General features: G+C 41.3%; 2 protein-coding genes across 2 annotated transcripts; both read right to left on the bottom strand.

Moving 5' to 3' along the window:
• Nucleotides 1–1890: 1890 nt before the first annotated feature.
• Nucleotides 1891–5094, bottom strand: hoxc10a (homeobox C10a). Its single transcript, XM_056384193.1, is given in 3 exon segments — nucleotides 1891–2174; nucleotides 4229–5061; nucleotides 5063–5094. Coding segments are annotated over 3 exon segments (1143 nt in total). The 3' UTR covers nucleotides 1891–1896.
• Nucleotides 5095–12934: 7840 nt separating this feature from the next.
• Nucleotides 12935–16074, bottom strand: hoxc11a (homeobox C11a). The gene is made up of 2 exons (XM_056385267.1): nucleotides 15339–16074; nucleotides 12935–13927 (listed from the first exon to the last, which is right to left on the bottom strand). Exons 1-2 carry the CDS (start codon nucleotides 16072–16074, stop codon nucleotides 13695–13697), a joined length of 969 nt encoding a protein of 322 aa, XP_056241242.1. The 3' UTR covers nucleotides 12935–13694.
• Between the last annotated feature and the right edge of the window lie 1800 nt (nucleotides 16075–17874).

Genomic DNA, 17874 nt, shown 5'->3' with positions numbered 1-17874 from the left:
CAAGAAAGAAAACGTCTCTGCCCAAGGTATTGCAGCTCAGTTCATTTACAATGCCATTTGCGGGGACCTGGGTGACTATAGGGGGTAATTCAGCGGAAATTGTGCCCTTGATGAAGACGAACTGACGTAATCAAGGCAGTTTCTTGTTGCCGAGCCAGGAAGCCAACCCCAACAACATGAAACTACCTAAACCACGCTTCAGCTTCGCGCAAAAAGGGGTTAAAATCCATGGAAAGGACAATGCATGCAAAAGCCAAGTGAGGATTAACACTATCCAGCACAAAGAGAAAAAAGGCGAGTACCATCACAATAAAACACACTGCATGGTCTTCTAGGCTGCAGTCAAGCTACTTGCTTAACATTGTTTGTAGACTACTTATGGCAACGCATGTCTTGACTAGTTACCTAATAAAAAACCGTGTCAGCCTTAATATGCTATTGTTCTAATTCCATGTGTGGCAGCACAGCACAGCACAGCACAGCACAGCTTGTACTCAGCTGTTCCAAATAAGCAAACTTAAAAATTCACAGTCACAGTGCGTCTACAGAAACACAATGCCAAAAATAACCAGCAACCAGCATTTTGATTCCAGTGAGAAAAAAAAACAAAACAAAAATCAGCAGCACGCTGATTAACAACTTGATATGACTTATCGACGTGAGCAGGCATGCACCATGCGTGCCACAGGAGCTGTCAAGCAAGCTTCCCTGACAGATGTGGCATACTTTCCAAAACTGGACGTGAAAATATTACGTAAATCTGAGTCCTACCTTCACTTGGCTTCCGCAGACGTCTTCCCGGCATGTTTAGTTATCCACGTGTTTGCAGCGATGCTTGTTGTTATTATTGTTCCTGCAGCCGTCGCGGTCGCTGTCCCTTTATCCACCATCTTTCTTATCTCCTGCTCCCATGAAGCTCCATTATCCCGGGTGGAGGCGGCTGCTCCAGCTTGCAGCCCAGCGGCTCGGCTGGAGCCTGCACATTGCAGTCTCTACTATGTGGATTAGCCCTCCTCCACACACACCTTTAAACGCATCTTTACTGCTGCAGCACATTATATTTGCAGATCATAAAATCCACCCCCAACGCTTTCCAGGGCGAACCTGACATTAGAATTTTATGACCTTGACTTACTGTGGTCACCTGGATAATATTTAAATCAACGTTATGGTCTCTCACTTCTATTAAAACTGCCATGATCTCCTTCTCTCATCCGCAGTGTCTCTCCCACCCTCTCATTTTCACCACTATGCCAGGGAAAGGACAAAGTTGGTGATACCTTTCCGTTTCCCCCCTTTTATTGTTTTGGAATCGTTTGCCATGACATAGCTTAATATCATCTTGTGCATGCACATTACACAGCGCGGATATGCCACAGCAACAGACACCAGGGAAGAAGCTGGACAAGTGGCCAAACATTCATTAAAGCTCAGCAAAGTGAAACTGCTTACATGCCACGAGTTATTTATACACTGCATGAGATTGCCTCCTCCTTTCGTTTGGTTCATATTGTATAATTATCACTGCCAGGTAATAGAACCTCATTGTTCAAATGCTGCAGCAAGTGTTCACCTAGAAGTCTAGGCTGCAGGTTGCAGCGTATTATAGTTGATTTAGGAAGGCACGCCGTGTGTGCGTGTATATGTGTCTGTGTGTGGTGCGTGAGGTGTGTGGTGTGTGTGGTGTGTCTGTGGTGTGTGCACAAAGAGAAAATGTATAAATGATTAATGAATGCATTATAAGATGACACATGCATGTATTTATGTGTGTCTGTCATGTCTATGCAAATGCACGTGTGTGTGCGTGTGTGTGTGTGTGTGTGTGTGTGTGTGTGTGTGTGTGTGTGTTGTGTGTGTGTGTGTGTGTGTGTGTGTGTGTGTGTGAGTAAAGAAATCTCAGGAGTAGTTGTAAACTACACTCTGCTCCCTTTCGCGGTTCTCCCTGTTGAGCTTCTTGAGCTTCATGCGTCTGTTTTGGAACCAGATCTTGACCTGTCTGTCGGTCAGGTTGATACTCCGGCTGATCTCCAGGCGGCGCTCCCGAGACAGATACATGTTGAACAAGAACTCCTTCTCCAGCTCCAGCGTCTGGTGCTTTGTGTAGGGACACCGCTTCTTCCTTCCACTTTTGGCTTTTAACCAGCTTCCCGTTGTCTTTTCCGCGGATAGATCATCTACCGGAGCAAAAGAAATACAACAATGGTCAACTGCAGCCAAATCCGAGCAGTCATTTTGTGCAGAGATCATATGCAGCTTTATAACCTCCATAAGCACTGGATGCTATGTACACGCCCATTTCTCGAATGCACATTGAATACCGTTCAACTAGATCACAATGAGCATCTTCTAAGAACAGATTTACCTGGGTGTGGACTCTCCGTGACTCTCACTTGAACAAATGAACAATGCCAAACATCCCACCTTTTGCTACAACTCCAACTGCTTGAAAAATTGCTTTTGTATGATGTACAGCTATAATTAGATCAAATCAAATTAGGGTGTGTAAGCACTTCTTTTGTCTATGTTGGACCTCAGACTCCCATAAAAATTTATTACCTTTGCACACCGGAGCCTAATGAATTTTTTGAAGGTTCATCCCAAAACAAAAGCAAGTCTCTGTAGCGTAATAGCAGATTTAGAAAAAAACACATAAAGACAAATAAACAAGGCATGTCGGTGATAGCAGGGAAATCGCACTGCTGCTCATTCACTTAATTCCTTGATTAGGTTATGCACTCTAGGGAGTAACGCCTGTTACAAACAAAGACACACACACATACACACACACACACACACACACACACACACATACACACACACACACACACACACACACACACACACACACACACACACACACACACAGGTTACAGTAATAATTACCTTAATGTGAACGCTAAGTGTGTGGCCCACATTTAATCATTACCAAAACATTTAATTTAGTAATATGGGATTAACAGGACACACAAGCACTGCGCGCGCACACACACACACACACACACACACACACACACACACGAATCCACAAAAAGACGGTCCTCTTGCCTTATATCTTTCAATTAAATTAAAATAAAGTAAAAGCAGCTTGTTGGTCATCATGTATGACGCTATTAGCTAAACCCATAAATAACACAACAAACTGGAGGCTATTTTAAACTAAAGAAAATGGGATGTGCAATAACATACTTGGAGCTAGCATCAATATATTAGGGGCATTATAACTAATAATAGTAATAATAATAATAATAATAATAATAATAATAATAAAAATAAAAGTAATAATAATGTGTGTGTGTGTGTGTGTTTGTGTGTGTGTGTGTGTGTGTGTGTGTGTGTTAGTGTGTGTGTTTAAAAATCAACCAACCGTTAACGTTTAATAACATAAACAATTAAACTATTGATTTATTTATAATACACATTTGTAGGGAAAAATACAACCTGCTCCTTTTAGCTTAAAGTAAAAGAAAGAACAAATGTGTTGAAACGTGAACTCTACACCTTAAATAATTATGCTGTAAAAACTAGACTGTAATTATCCTGAATTACCGTTGCGTCGAACGCACAGAAGTGTTAATGTATTTATGTTAATGCTTTCTCAAATGTAATACTGCTAAATGTTCCCTGAGGTTTTTAATAAGGCAGGGAATTGTGACAAGAGGTTTTCAACTGTGGAGCAAAACCGTACAATTTTACATTGGCTCAGTACCAGAATTTTAATGCGTAAAATGGTGCTGTTGAAAATGGCTACGTCCCACGATGTAAATGACCCATGTAAGAGAGGGAGAGAAAAAGAGAAAGTGAGAGAGTAATGTGTGTGTGTGTGTGTGTGTGTGTGTGTGTGTGTGTGTGTGTGTGTGTGTGTGTGTGTGTGAGCGTGTTTATTTCAATGATAACTGCCCATCTCACATTCTCACATTAATGGAAAGGTGTTAAATGCCACGGGCACCATAACCCCTGCTAGGCGACGCTGTCAAATGCCCATACAGCCCATATGACTGATATCAAACACAAGTCTGCATTATTGGGTCATGACACAACACAACACACGTGGAATGTTTTACAGAAACTGTCCACAATTTATCTGTGTGTATGTGAATATGCACGTATATGCATGAACGTGTGTCTGCTTGTGTGTGTGTGTGTGTGTGTGTGTGTGTGTGTGTATGTGTGTACATGTGTGAATGTGTATTACGGAGGGGGGGGGTGTAGGGGTTTTGTAGTAGTCTACCTTTTAATTCTGCGTCCGAGTTATCTGAACAGCTGTCACTCTTGGCCTTCTCTTCCTTCCTGCTCTGACTCTCATCTGTCTTTGGAAGCTCTCTCGCGGTCTCTTGCGCTGATTTGCTGCAATTTATTGTCGATTCTGCTGCTGATTCAACAGATGTCGCCAAGTGGGTCAGAGGGAAGCCGGAGGGGAACTGCTGGCCATCCTGCTGCGGCCTCTCTCCGTTGTACACCTGGAAACAGCCGCTGGACGAGGCGGCAGTTTGCTCCGGCCGGCAGCTATTGTCCCCAAGCCGGATGTAAGTGGCCGACTCTGTTGTCTGTTTCCCCCTATTGCTGTCATCCTGATAGAGGCAACAAAACGCCTCCTCTTTGACGTTACCCGCTGGAAACGAGCATGGTTGTAAACACTGGGCAACAGGTTGTTCGTCCCTACTGGTTTTGGAGCCTGGGGTCCATGTGGCCAGCTGTGTTGACAGGTAGGGCGCATCCTGGAAGCCGCTGAGCGGCAGACCGCCCGCAGGAACCTCGTCTCTTTTGGAGAGTGAAGATGGTCCAACCTTCCCAATGTTTCTCATCACTGAATATCCGTACTCTGCAGCTGTGTGGATGTACATTCCGGGGTTGCTGGAATAACCCTCACCCCTGAAGGAAGATGATCCTCCCATTAAGGAATCCATCAGGAAGTTACCGGGCGCTATGTTATTCGGACATGACATTTTTGCATTTGACAACACAGTGATCGTTTGGTATGTTCCACTGGTCTGAACTACGGGATTTCTCCAGGAGAACAAGGACAGTAGGATGCTGACATCTTTTGGAGGGGGGTGCAAAAATATCAGTAACATAATTATGGATGCTGGGAGACATGTCATGTGATTTTCAGACCAATAGCGGCGTGGAAGTGGCCTTGATGCTCCAGACTGACGTGACGTCAGCGCGGTCAAGTTGGGAAACCTTGGGGTTTTTTGATGGAGCAAGAGCGCCACCTAGCGACCGTCCGCTGGTCAGGACAGCAGGCCGACACCAGGAGGAACAAAGGACGACTGCTGCAGGAGGGATTTTTTTAAGGCACTCACTACGTGGCTTTTGAGAAATTTAATTCTGTTTAAGTTGAAAACTTTAGATTTGGAAATAAGTTGTTTCAACGCCTGGTTTCCCTTTTGGACGTGAAGCCAGAGCAGTGGAGATATGGTGATCGAGGATTTGTCATAAACCCAGGGTGCATTCTTCTTTTTGTTTCTTTTCATCGATATGCTTTGTTGTTGGCACAAATCTAGCAAGGTAAGCTGTCCGCAGGTGTGTTATTCAGAAGAAAACCACAACAGAAGACAATTTCATTGAGAATTTTAAACTGAAAAAATGAGTCCATGTGCAGACGACCTTTAGGCTCTGTCGCTGTGAAGTAGTCTAAAACTCAAATGTTCGCTATTGCATTTGACCTGCTGAATGTAACATTGTGAGATGTCGTGAAATGCGTCTCACTGACATCCCTATGTAGAATTCCAGTAACGCATTTCATGGAACAATTACGAAAACCATGTCCCTCGGCCTATTCTTTTATTTTGACCCGCAGATTATTTATTTGCATATCTCTTCATGTTACTTTACGCCAACTGAATTGCACAGGAATTCGTTAAAAATCAAACATATCTGATCCCATTAGACGTATTCATTAACTTTAACTACGTTGGGTTAACTCATGAAGTCGCTCTGGGCTGTTTAATTCTTTCCTTGAACTGTTACAAAATGTTAAGTAGCCGGTGGAATCTGCTCGCCAGGCCCACAAAGATATTTATTATTGTGGTGTAACAGGAAACTAATCCCATACAGGATTACGTCAAGCATAATGTTTTTTTCCTGTTTTTCTTTTTTTTTCTCTTGTTTTACTGTTGACACAAAACATTTTACAGTCGTATAAATAATTCACTGCATACCTGAGCTATTGTTACACGCAGTTATTTTCAGGATATTTATTGTTCCTTCACATGTGATTTCAATGTTATATTCAATATGTGAAATTAACTTGCTGGCGTGTTTGTTTTCCCTAATGCCATCATTCTCAGTGTGGGTGCGGGTTTGCACATATTCATGCAATTTTTTTATTATCCTTATTATTTCATTATATATTTTTTTTTACAGAAACGGTTGATTTGTCCCAGTTCTTTTCCTCTTATCAAAACGATTCAGATGTTCTAAACATTTGCGTAATGGTTTAAATTTGTGCAGCTCAGGGGAAAGCTTGAAAACTTATGTTTCTTAAATATCAGTTCATAGCAACAACGTAAACAAACTGTGCTGCTGCCGAAACCAGCCAGTGGTATTTAATGTAAACCATGAATACAGTGCATGTGGTCAAATGAGCAGGCTACATCCGTTATAGTTACTAACAAATACAGTTCATTTTAAAATATCTCGATCAAAAACCATTACATCACAAACGTTATTGTAATATCCCACACTACTGGACATGGACAAATATTAAAATTGAACAGATGTTAATCTGTTTTTTTGTGATTTTTGTGATTTTATTACGCTAATACAATGAAGTTAGCTTCCTATCCACATGATGCATTTATTTTCTCACTTAAAAAATAACCCTGATGTCTTCCTTTCGTGTGCTGTGTGTTATGCCTGTACTATCTGTAAGCTACTGTAGTCCCACAGTTACACTAAAGAATACAAATACTAACACCGCTGCTGAAACTTCATGAAATCCTGAGTCTGGCTGAGGCTACAGTTTTAAAAACAATTACTTTGTCCAGAATCAACAGCAGGAGATTTGATGCTAAATAAATCGCATAAAGTCAAACACTGGTGGGTTGAATTTTTCCAGTAAAAAAAATATGCAGCTTGCAGGAGTAATTTAATATGTTTAAGATGTGTCATTTATATGATTTTCCTTTTTAAAATTGCCACAAAATCTTCATTGACGCTACAGTAACGCAACATGCTTAATAATGTCTTAATGTCGCATCAGCATTTTAGTCTTTAAATAATGGTAGTGTCTTTAGTAGCAAATAAATTGGGCCTGTTATCAGCTCAGCGCATAACCAAAAGATCTAGCAAACTTTAATATACTAATGCAGACTGAACCAGTTGAGCATGTTTGTTATAATCGTTACCCACAGTTATGCGGGCGTATCCGTGTTCTGTAGTTTGGTTTGTGCATGTCGTGCACGCGCGACAGTCTGTCTGTGTGTTTAGTTCAGAATCATTTTCAAAGGCAAGGGCAACATGTTTCATCAGTGTGTGTATATCTTTGAATATCTGTCCGCATTTGCATATGACCAACGATGTTTCCAGACAAATCTAAACCTCCGCTCGTCTGTTTTACACTCAATGCAAGTGAAATAAATATTCAAAATAATTGACAATCAGTGTCTTTGTGGTCATTCTCCATCCCCAACATTCCCCACAATTTTGAAGAAAATGTGGCCTAACGTGGATGCGTAACAGAACATAGCTGCAGATCTTTGATGCGGAATGAAAAACGTGCCTATTCAGTTTTTGTGATGATTTTTGCATTTATTGACGATGCACTGAATGATAACGTGGTCATTGGTGTGGAGAACATTTTGGGTTGATGAAAGCCTGAGAAAGCTCATAATATAAACTACAAACTGGCATGGGCCAACGACTTACAAGTCATGTGGAGTTCCTGAAAAATATATAGTTTGAAGAATGATTTTTTTTTTTCACCCAATGAAAATGCTGAAATAAAGAATTATTAAGGGTATTATTTTCACACTCCATCTCTCTTTAATCCACACGCACAGTCTGTCTCATGCAGCCTAAGGACATATTAATAACCGCACCTAATGTATAGCCCAGCTCGCACCACTGACACACACGAAAAAAATCTGCTTTATGACACATTCAAACTTAGCCTGCGGGCTACCTCCAACTCAGCCTAGCACAAAAAGTCATGCACATAAAAAGAAATTACACAAGTACAACTTCGCAAGCAGCAGCGAGCTCTAAATAACGCTTCTACTTTACAAGACATGCCGAAACACTGATGCCTCAGACCTGACATTGTGGTCTCATAGATCTGACAGTGCGGGACAATATGTATTCTGATGTCATAGACCTGGAAGGGGGTTAGGGGGGGTGGATGGGTGGGGGGTGGGGGGGGGGGGGTGTTGGAACGTCACATCTTTTACAGAATAACAGAATGTTGTGACATCACAGTAGAATGTGTATTGGAATGTAACAATATTACAAGTTGGTCAGGTGACATCACAGACTGAACAATGTGTAAGTGTATTTTTTTTTTTTTTTTAATGATGCCACAGATTTGACTTAGTAGCATTAGTTTCTGTGATATGACACATCTGTCAGTGTGGAATCGACATTATCATTGCGCATGTTGACAGTAGATCTGAGCCAGTAGAAAGAAGCAAACGAGTGCATCAACTTTAAGCTTTCGATATAATAGAGAATATTGTGCTTATTGTCCCTACACGTGTATGTAATACGTATTCATAGAAGGGAAGCTTTCACTGAGCACGCATACCTTTCTGCTTCCATAACAAATGCACTCTCTGTTGCTGTTTACTGTCCAGGTCTCCAGGTCTATTTCTCTCATGGAAACACGTGGAAGGCAACGTTGTTTCCCGATAAAAAAACATTCCTACAAATCTGGTGATTTACTCTCTGCAGATGCGTACAGCCTACTTTGTTGTCAAGTCAAACAATTTCACGGAAACACACTTGAGGTGAGCATAGTTTTACAAATGAATAAAAAAAGAAAGTTTGATTATTTTATTTATAGTCTATGTGTAGCTTATACACGCCGTAGGATATTTCTGTGTGCATTAAACCTTAAAAGCATTTTCTCACACACGTACACTCCTAGCTAATGTGTAACTGACCCTGGCCTACACACACACACACACACACACACACACACACACACACACACAACACACACACACACACACACACACACACACACACACACACAGAGTTGAATGTGACTGTATTTTACCAGTCTTTACACTTGTCTAAACTACAGCCCACACTTTCGCCTCTAAATTGTCGTCCAATTGATTCCAAACCTGGAAGCCGTTATTATATTGCAAACAGGTATAGGTGTTGAATGCGGCGTGATAGCGGGTTTCCTCATTGCACTAATGTGGAGCCACTGGGGCGACACAACTAATTTGCTCCTGGCAGCTACTTTGAAATATCTTTCCAGTTGGATGTGAGGAGGTTCTGCTTTGTGTCCTCTTTCATGCTGCTGTCCACTCCATGAGCAACTGCGAATTTATGGTGCCAGAATCATGTAAGTTCTTAATTAAAACCCAAAGTGGCAACAGCCATCAAAGCACAGCAGTATTAGGCTATTACATTATTACCATTGACGACCACACCAAACACAAAATACACACATCCGCCGCATTATCCGACTGAAAACCTTCTTTAAATGACAGAAAGGCTTAGGCTTGGTGGCAATAATAAATAAATAGCAGTCCACACATGCACTCATGTAAATTGAAGCGTTTTGAGAGTTATTTGGTTGCAGCGATGGCAGGAGCTCGTTTTACAGCGTGGAGCTGTTTTATTGCCCTGTAGAACAGGATAGGTGCTGAGATGAGCGTAGTACACTGTAGTATAAAAACCATTCAATAGCCCATAACCCCTTGATTAGTATTTGTAGACAAAAAATTGAAAACTCCTACGTTTACTTCGCAATTAAAGGCAAAACACACTAAAAATTAATAAATTCCCAAGAGATGAATTGCGCAGCAAAATATTGGGAAATGAAAACAGTCGAAAAAAATCCTAATTGACTAGAGCACTTAACCTGTGGGAATATTTTTCCATAGGCCTATATACACTAAGTTTTGTATTTTTCAAAGCTTTTACATATTTGTCTAATATGTTAACTTCAATAAAAAAGAAAAAATATATTGTGTTCTATATTATTCGGTAACTGCAGGGCTAAGTAAGCTGTCAGTGCTTATGTTATCACACTATTTTAATAATAAGGTTTAGGCCTACGGGAATAATCTTAAAATTTTCAGTATAAATACACACTCTACCTCGGACCCAAAAAGAAAATGCTAATTGTTTATAGCCTAGGTATTTCCAAAATAAAAGAAAATCAAATATTAGAGATCATTTTACAGCATCAGCTCAAAAAACTGAAAACCTCTAGGTAATTCCTCTGATTTTTTTTATGTAGCTAAATGATTGAATTTTCCATTACAATTAAATGACACAATGGCATCTTCTGCTCCCTCATTCGTCTCATCTACATCAAACACACCGCCATTTTCCCTCACCACAACACCCAAGTGCACAACCCAGACTGAGCCATGACAGGAGCTGCATTCCAGCAGAGTGGACTGTCCCTCTGTCACACAACACATCACGAAGGAGGATGTCTCTGCGCCTAATACGCGGCTACTACTCTGAAATCCCCGGAGCTTTCGTCTCTCAGGAAGCGTTTTCAAGATCTCGTTGAGGAAACAAAACAGTGCAGAGGCCGGGAGACCCCTGGCCCCCGTGTGGTTGATAGACAACATTTGCAAGAGCCTCTGCAGCGCTCTCCGTTAGTGACGTTCTGTGTCGGAGAAACCTACAAATTACCCACGTCACCGTCCCAGGGCCAAGGTTGGTGGGTGTGGCAAGAGGGGGGCTCCTATAGCCTTGATCTCCGCCAATGTGCATCGTCTTTCTTTTGTCAAAACGGCCCCCTGTCCTTCCTGATAATACACTGACATATGCAAATTGAGCCTTGGAGATCTTGAGATCCCAGTCCCTGTAGAGAAAATACACGCCAGGTTCCTGTTAATGTATAGTGTTCCTCACGTGGATACAACTGCATCGAGTAGCGTCCCATCTGCTTTTTTCCATTTTCTTTCGTTGCACTGAAATAATTCAAACCTCAAACAAAACTTTAACCTTTATCCCAACCTCGGCCAAAATGACCCTAACCTTAACTAAACACTCAGAAGTAAAAACACAACCATGCAAAACTGCATTGTAAAACCTCTTTGATCCACACGGAGCAAGCTGAGCAGGAGTCACATCTAAAGTCAGGAATCAAAGGATGGACTGACTCACACGGACTCACACACCCACGCACAAAACCGTCAAGTTTGCAGTTAAAGAACCACCCATAACGACAGGCACACTGCGACAGCCACACACCAACATGATTTTTTTTTTTTTTTAGAGAATACAAATACAGGCCTACAGTTTATACCAACATGTTTTAAAACGCCTCATGCGTGAAAACGTATACATTTTACAAGGACAATAAAGTGTATTTACTGGGCGTGCTAAAGCTGGCAAAGTTACCTGCTGTAGTTTAATGCGAGGGGTCAAAGTTGGTCTCTGTACACATTCCATTTTCTGTTCCCACTCACTCTCATTGGCCCATTCCGCCGCTGCACACATTTCCGGGCTAAAGGGGCTCCTTGATTCCACTTTATTGCAGCGGGTTAAAGGTGAAGGCCTTGACATTATTGAAGTTCAAAGACTACATTTAATTATAAATTGTAGTTAATGCACACGTGCAATCATCATGCACATATGCTGAGTGCACCACATAGGAAATACACATGCGCTCACATAAGGTATACACATACACACACACACACACACACACACACACACACACACACACACACACACACACACTTGAAAAAAAAGAAGCATGCCAATAATGATCTCCTTTCCCCTATATATCTCTAACATATGGACCAATTAGTCAACAATTATTTATTCGTAACTGATGTGTTGAAATAGGCTCAAGTTTGGGGTCAGCACACACAAATAGAATATTATTTTAAAAGCTTGGCTTTATCTGAGAGGGAAAACATTACAATTTCACGACATTTTTTATAGGCCAATTTTTTTGGAAAAAAACATATATAAATAAAGAGAAATAAATATATATATAGATAGATAATTACATTTAAATGAGGCAAAAAAATAACTTCTCTGGAAAAGACTGGATTTTCCAATTTTCAGATGGCGGACATGACATTTGTTTGCGGAGGGGTTGGGGTTTGGTTTGACGTTGCAGACTACATAGACCGAGTTCATGTCGAAACCTCTTGGCAGGTTTTTTCCCCCCCTTCGGACATCCAGTCTTGCTTGTTTACTATTTACTGCGGAAGTGAACGCCATTCCCAAGAACAGACGGTGCAATTAAGAGAAAAAAATAGCCATTTAGTGCCCCTGTCTTTATGGTAGTGTCTAGACTACAAGAGTGGCGATTCCATTTAGTGGGCACTAAAAGAGGTTATCATTCCACTCTCCTTCTCTACATTTCTAAGATCTGGGCTTTATCTTCGTTAACAGGCTTGCTACAATTCAAACATGATCTTTCGGAGTGGTGTAACCTCAAATTACCCTAAAATCTAACAAGTGTAGGCCCGTCGACACTGGCCTACTCCTCACTTTCACAACCGCCACCAAATCTACCACAGCAAATGTGTGTATGATCATGAACTCGCCATCAACACAATTTAGAAGTGTGCACACGTTATGTATGTAGGCCAGCAGTTTTAGGTCATACACACATTCATGAGAGGTTGCTATTTCCAAAAGGCTCTGAGTCATGACAAAGCGCAAGCAGTAAATATTGCGCTTGTTCAAGACTAAATACATAGTCACCAGTAAAGGTAATTGTGACAACGACAGCACAAAAAGCACAAAGTCGGTGAGTTTTGCCTATATGTTTCTGTTTATTTCATAGGTATTATATTAATGATACACAGGCCGACAATCTGTTCCTCGTCTCTGGAATCCAAAGCACCAATGTTTGAAGCAAATAATTTAACGAGTGTTGGCGTTAAAGCTGTTGAAGTTGTAGGGGCACTGTACTGAAAAATAGCAGCAGGGATGGGGGAAAGGAAATTCAACATACGCCTATTTACAGTCACGAATGCACATTGCATAGGCTACTCTGTACAGGGGGGGTATACTTTCACAGATTGGACGTCACAGTTCTCACTGGCGAAAACAATGCAGCCTGGAGATTTGCTATAACTTGTTCATACTCTGGTCGAGAAATAATTAGATAATGATATGCTATATACAGAGACCAGAGGGAAGGGGAAGAGCTAAAAGTTGTCTGCGCAATAAGGATTCAAACTGTTTGTTACATTTGATATTATTAACAAATATGTCTATATGAACAATAGAATAAACACAATGGAGAATCGTGATAAATAGAGGGACATATTCAAGAACAGCATATAAATGATTATTCTAACCATGTAGGCCTTTCTGGTGACCAGCTAGAAATTCACCGCCGCCCGTATAGGGCAATAAGAAAATGGCGACTTTATCCCATGCAGGCCTGTAACTCCCACTGTCCACTTTAACATTGCACTGTTGGTGATTTGGGCTCCTTTAGAAAATGCTTATGCCCACGATTACAATTCAATGAGATAAGAGTAGGCCTTAATGTCACTGACCAAGACTGTGACACATTCTGCTCCTGCTCACAATAGGGGGTTTCCAGAGAAGTACTGCAGGCGATCTCTGCTCAGCTTCTTCTCTTTCATTCTTCTATTCTGAAACCAAATTTTAACCTGGCGGTCGGTGAGGTTTAACATTCGGGATAGCTGAAGCCTTTTCTCTTTGTTGATGTAAACGTTAAAGAAGAATTCCCGCTCCAGCTCTCGAATCTGAAACTTGGAATATGGACACCTCTTCTTCCTTGTGCGAGGAGTGCCTGAAGACAAAGTAAAATAAAATCATCAAAATCAGAGTTTCACGGGGAACAGAAATGACATCAGGTGAATTAACAACAATAATTCAGACAAAAATGGACAAAACAAGGCTTTACAGCTGAGGTGGCGATTGACTTGCCAGATGCTAAGAATTCAGTTTCAGTGGCATTAGTAATGATAACATTTCAGTCAACATTCATCAAGCAGAGTAACTGAGGCTATCAGATAAACCAGCCATAAAGAGTGTTAAATATCCGATTCGCTTGGAGCAAATAATATCAACTTACGGCTTCTAAGTACGTGTTTATCTGTTATAAATATACAACAACAAAAGTATTTCACCGCATTATGTGCGTCACATTCCTCTGGAGCTAAACTAACAATTTACACAATCTTTTGGCAGTGAGTTGAAATGCATTGCCCATGTTTGCAATGGCCTATGCAGACCTCTGTGGCCCTATAACTTACTATCAAACAGGTGACTGGGGAAATAGATTTTTTTTTTTTTATTGTTTTTTGTGTGGAAGAGGGACAAACATCAGACTCAGTTAGCTTGTATCTACAGCCAGGCTGGGCTAATACAATGTGCATGAGGCTAAACACTAATAGGACCTGTTTGCTGCAACAATCACAGCAGCACTTAAAGCATTATTTTTACTCCATGCTGGTCAATCAAGTTAGCATTATATCAGCTTGCATGCAAACCACCAGTCGACAGGTGAAATGTAAAAGGAAACGTGCTGGCTATGGATTAGGATTGGAGCTTTTTGCAGCGGCTACTGAGGAAATAGCATAATTTGCAGACCCATGCATTCTGCTCATATATGGAGGAAGCAAAACACTCGATTCTCTACCACTGACTCGTTTACTGTGTGCTTGTAAATGGAGGATACGCTTCTAGATAGATAGATAGATAGATAGATAGATAGATAGATAGATAGATAGATAGATAGATAGATAGATAGATAGATAGATAGATAGATATGAATGCATTTAACCGTAAAGTGTGTAATACTATGTGCAGCATGTCTTTTGCGGGCAAACCCAGTGCTAAAAGAAAATTCACAAGACGCCAAAAGCAATGTTCTGCTCAATTGGTTTTTACTCTCAACAGCCCAACGAGAAAATCCCTTAAAATGCCGAACGCAAGTTCATGATCAAAGTTAACATTTGTCACAATAGCTCTCTCTTAAAAATTTCACAGACTCTCACCATAGAGGCGTCTGTGTATAACATCCCCCTTTTTTCAAAGCGCTTTCCCATCGTAAAAATTCTTCTCGTTGCAAGAAAGAGCTTTGTAGGGTTATAATAAAATCCTTTGAATGCTTATAAAACTCCACATAAAATCTGACCGACAAAACACCGGGCTAGTCCCCTTAACCTTCCCCCATTTTACTGCTTCGGTATACCTACTCGAGTGGCTGCTCTTGCTGGCGTTGCCGTCCTTGGTTGTTGCGGAGGAAGAAGTACATGAGCCTGAATTTGTATGTTCCTCCTCATCTTCTGGATCTTTTTCCTGCTCCGGGGCTCCGGGTACGGAGGCTGTAGGCTGCTGTTGTTGTTGCTGCTGCTGCTGCTGCTGCTGGGAGTCGCTTTCCAGCTTTCCCCCCTCGCCCTTTTGTAAACAATTGTCTGACTGATTGTCCGTGCTGCTGCAGTATGCGGTCTCAAAAAAGCGGTCGAAGCCTTGCGGGAGGACGTTGTTTTTCCCCACGCCGGAATAAAAACCTGTGGAGGGGTGACTGGAGACCGGATGGGTGTGATGGTGATGGTGGTGGCTGTACACACTCTCGTTCTTCATAAGCATTTCTGTCATGGTGGATGGTGGAAGACAGTCTCTATGCACCAGATCCTCTCCCGAGTAGCACGATGCATAATTGCTTCTGTGGTGCCATTTACTAGCAGGGTCTAAGCCGTATGAAACTTCCCGTACCGGCTGTACTTGAGACAGATTTGTGGAATAAGGGTAGCTGATTTGCCGGGACGGGGCCTGTGGAAGAAACGAGGAGACGGCAGAAAACTCGGGGACGTAGTAGGTGCAGCTGGGGAGGTAGATGTTGGACGCGCAGCCAGTCCTGTCCCCAAACTCGGATGTCCGGTCTTTGCGCGTCTGGGAGCAGAAGTTGCCCAGATTCACCGAGTTAAACATCTTTCTCTCTCTCGTACTCCGTACTATAGATAGATGTTTTGGATACGAGCTGCAGCAGAAGGGAAAAATTTGGGAAGGCGAGATGACGCGCAATCCGTCTAAGTCGCCCCGCAGACACGTGATCGAAAGTAGATATTGTCATATATCAATTTGGAAGAGTTGGATGTGTAGGAGTGGTTGGCTTTAGGTAAGATCGAGGAGGTTCAAACGAATAATTTTCAAACACCAAAGGCGCACTAAGAAAACCAGTAACAGATTCCTGTTTGCTGGCTTATGACAATTAGAGCGATATGTGCTGTGTGTGTTTATGTTTATGGGCTGGTGGTAGGCTAGCTAAACAGCTCCAGCTCCTTAAACAGGCATAGCACAAACTGCAGAGCGCACCCAGTAGCATGTATTTCATAGTGTTATGGAGTGTTACAGGTAAGATTATTATTATTATAATTATAATAATTATTATTATAATTATTATTGTTATTATTATTAGTAGTATTATTATTATTATTATTAGCACCACAAATACTATTGGGCTACTGGTTAATGTTAATATTTTAATCACAGAATGAGGAATCACTGACACTGTTGCATACAGTACAAGTCTGCATTAGGATTCGCACAGTAAGGTATAAATCTTTTCAGAAGCAACCCCACGACCTAAATCATCGCTTCACTATTTACAAAAAGTTTCAGAGTGAATGACTCCTGTTCTTCTACAAATCTCTGAGGCTCCCCAGGACATTTTACACTGTGGTCTTTGAATATACAGGAGATCTTTTCATAAGGGTTATATTAGTTCTTTTGATCCCCTTTTCATTATTTAATAGTGGCTGCATAAATCTGCGGCACACATTATTAAACAGAGGTGTAGATGAGCCGGGGTCATCTATTTAGAATTATGCAACATATTAATTCGTCATCCATTTTATTTAGTTTTTTCTCTCTTTCACCACATGAAAAACCTCGCTACACTGGATCAGTGTATGATCATGTGTGAAGTGAAACTGAGCCAACGTTTAGGCAATGGAGAATACACAGCATACATGTTGACTGAGCAAGCTATAGCCATCGGCCCTCTCTCATTATTCCCTTTGACTTTGGATCATGACAGAGTCCATGGAGGACAGATGCGCAATTCAAGACCCAAGGTTGCTGGAGTTCCTGCAGGAGTACTACCAGTGAAGCCCTGGGACCGTGCATCTCCTCCAGTGGGAAAATGTGCCCTAACTACATAAACACAAACTCAGAAATATGTAATTATTCCCCTCAAACTGATGGAGTCAGCATTATTCCAGTTATTGACAACACCGCCCAGAATATCCCTCTCTATAAAATATTCAACTGATATGCTGGGGTATGATGTCTCCTTGGACTCACTAGTCGATCAAATTAAATGTTTTGGTTTGCAGCTTTTGTCTATAAGCTTCAAAACAGAGCAACAATTTGTCTTCTTGTAAACGGCTACTTTCAGGCCACTCAGACTGAGCCTATTGACCAAGCAGTATGACTGTATCCGACGTTTCCCTCTAAAATTAAATAAGTCCCAGCTGATGTTGCAAGCTGCTGTGATCATTTTATTTTCCACCAGAATGTCGACATTTATCTGTGGGTGACTGTTAAAAAGAGAGACATGTCGCCCGGACTTTAAAAAAAAAAAATAAAATAAAATGTAATAAAATGAATGGTTTGGAGAAAAGATGCGCCTGCGTGTTCTTTCCTGCGTCATTGTAAACTTTTAATTGTACTGTTGAGAGCCATCTTTGACTCTTTATAGACTAACTGATACTATCACAAGGTGAAATT

This window comes from Seriola aureovittata, chromosome 9 (assembly GCF_021018895.1).
Source record: "Seriola aureovittata isolate HTS-2021-v1 ecotype China chromosome 9, ASM2101889v1, whole genome shotgun sequence".
NCBI classification, from domain to species: Eukaryota; Metazoa; Chordata; class Actinopteri; order Carangiformes; family Carangidae; genus Seriola; species Seriola aureovittata.
Note: the sequence above shows the minus strand (reverse complement) of the source record. Positions and strands in the feature narration are given on the sequence as shown.

Excerpts from the sequence above, each read along its gene's own strand:
- hoxc11a (XM_056385267.1), bottom strand. The coding sequence starts at position 16,074 with ATGTTTAACTCGGTGAATCTGGGCAACTTCTGCTCCCAGACGCGCAAA. Across the intron at positions 13,928-15,338 it reads CAGCAAGAGCAGCCACTCGA|GCACTCCTCGCACAAGGAAG; the intron begins GTAGGTATACCG and ends CTTTGTCTTCAG.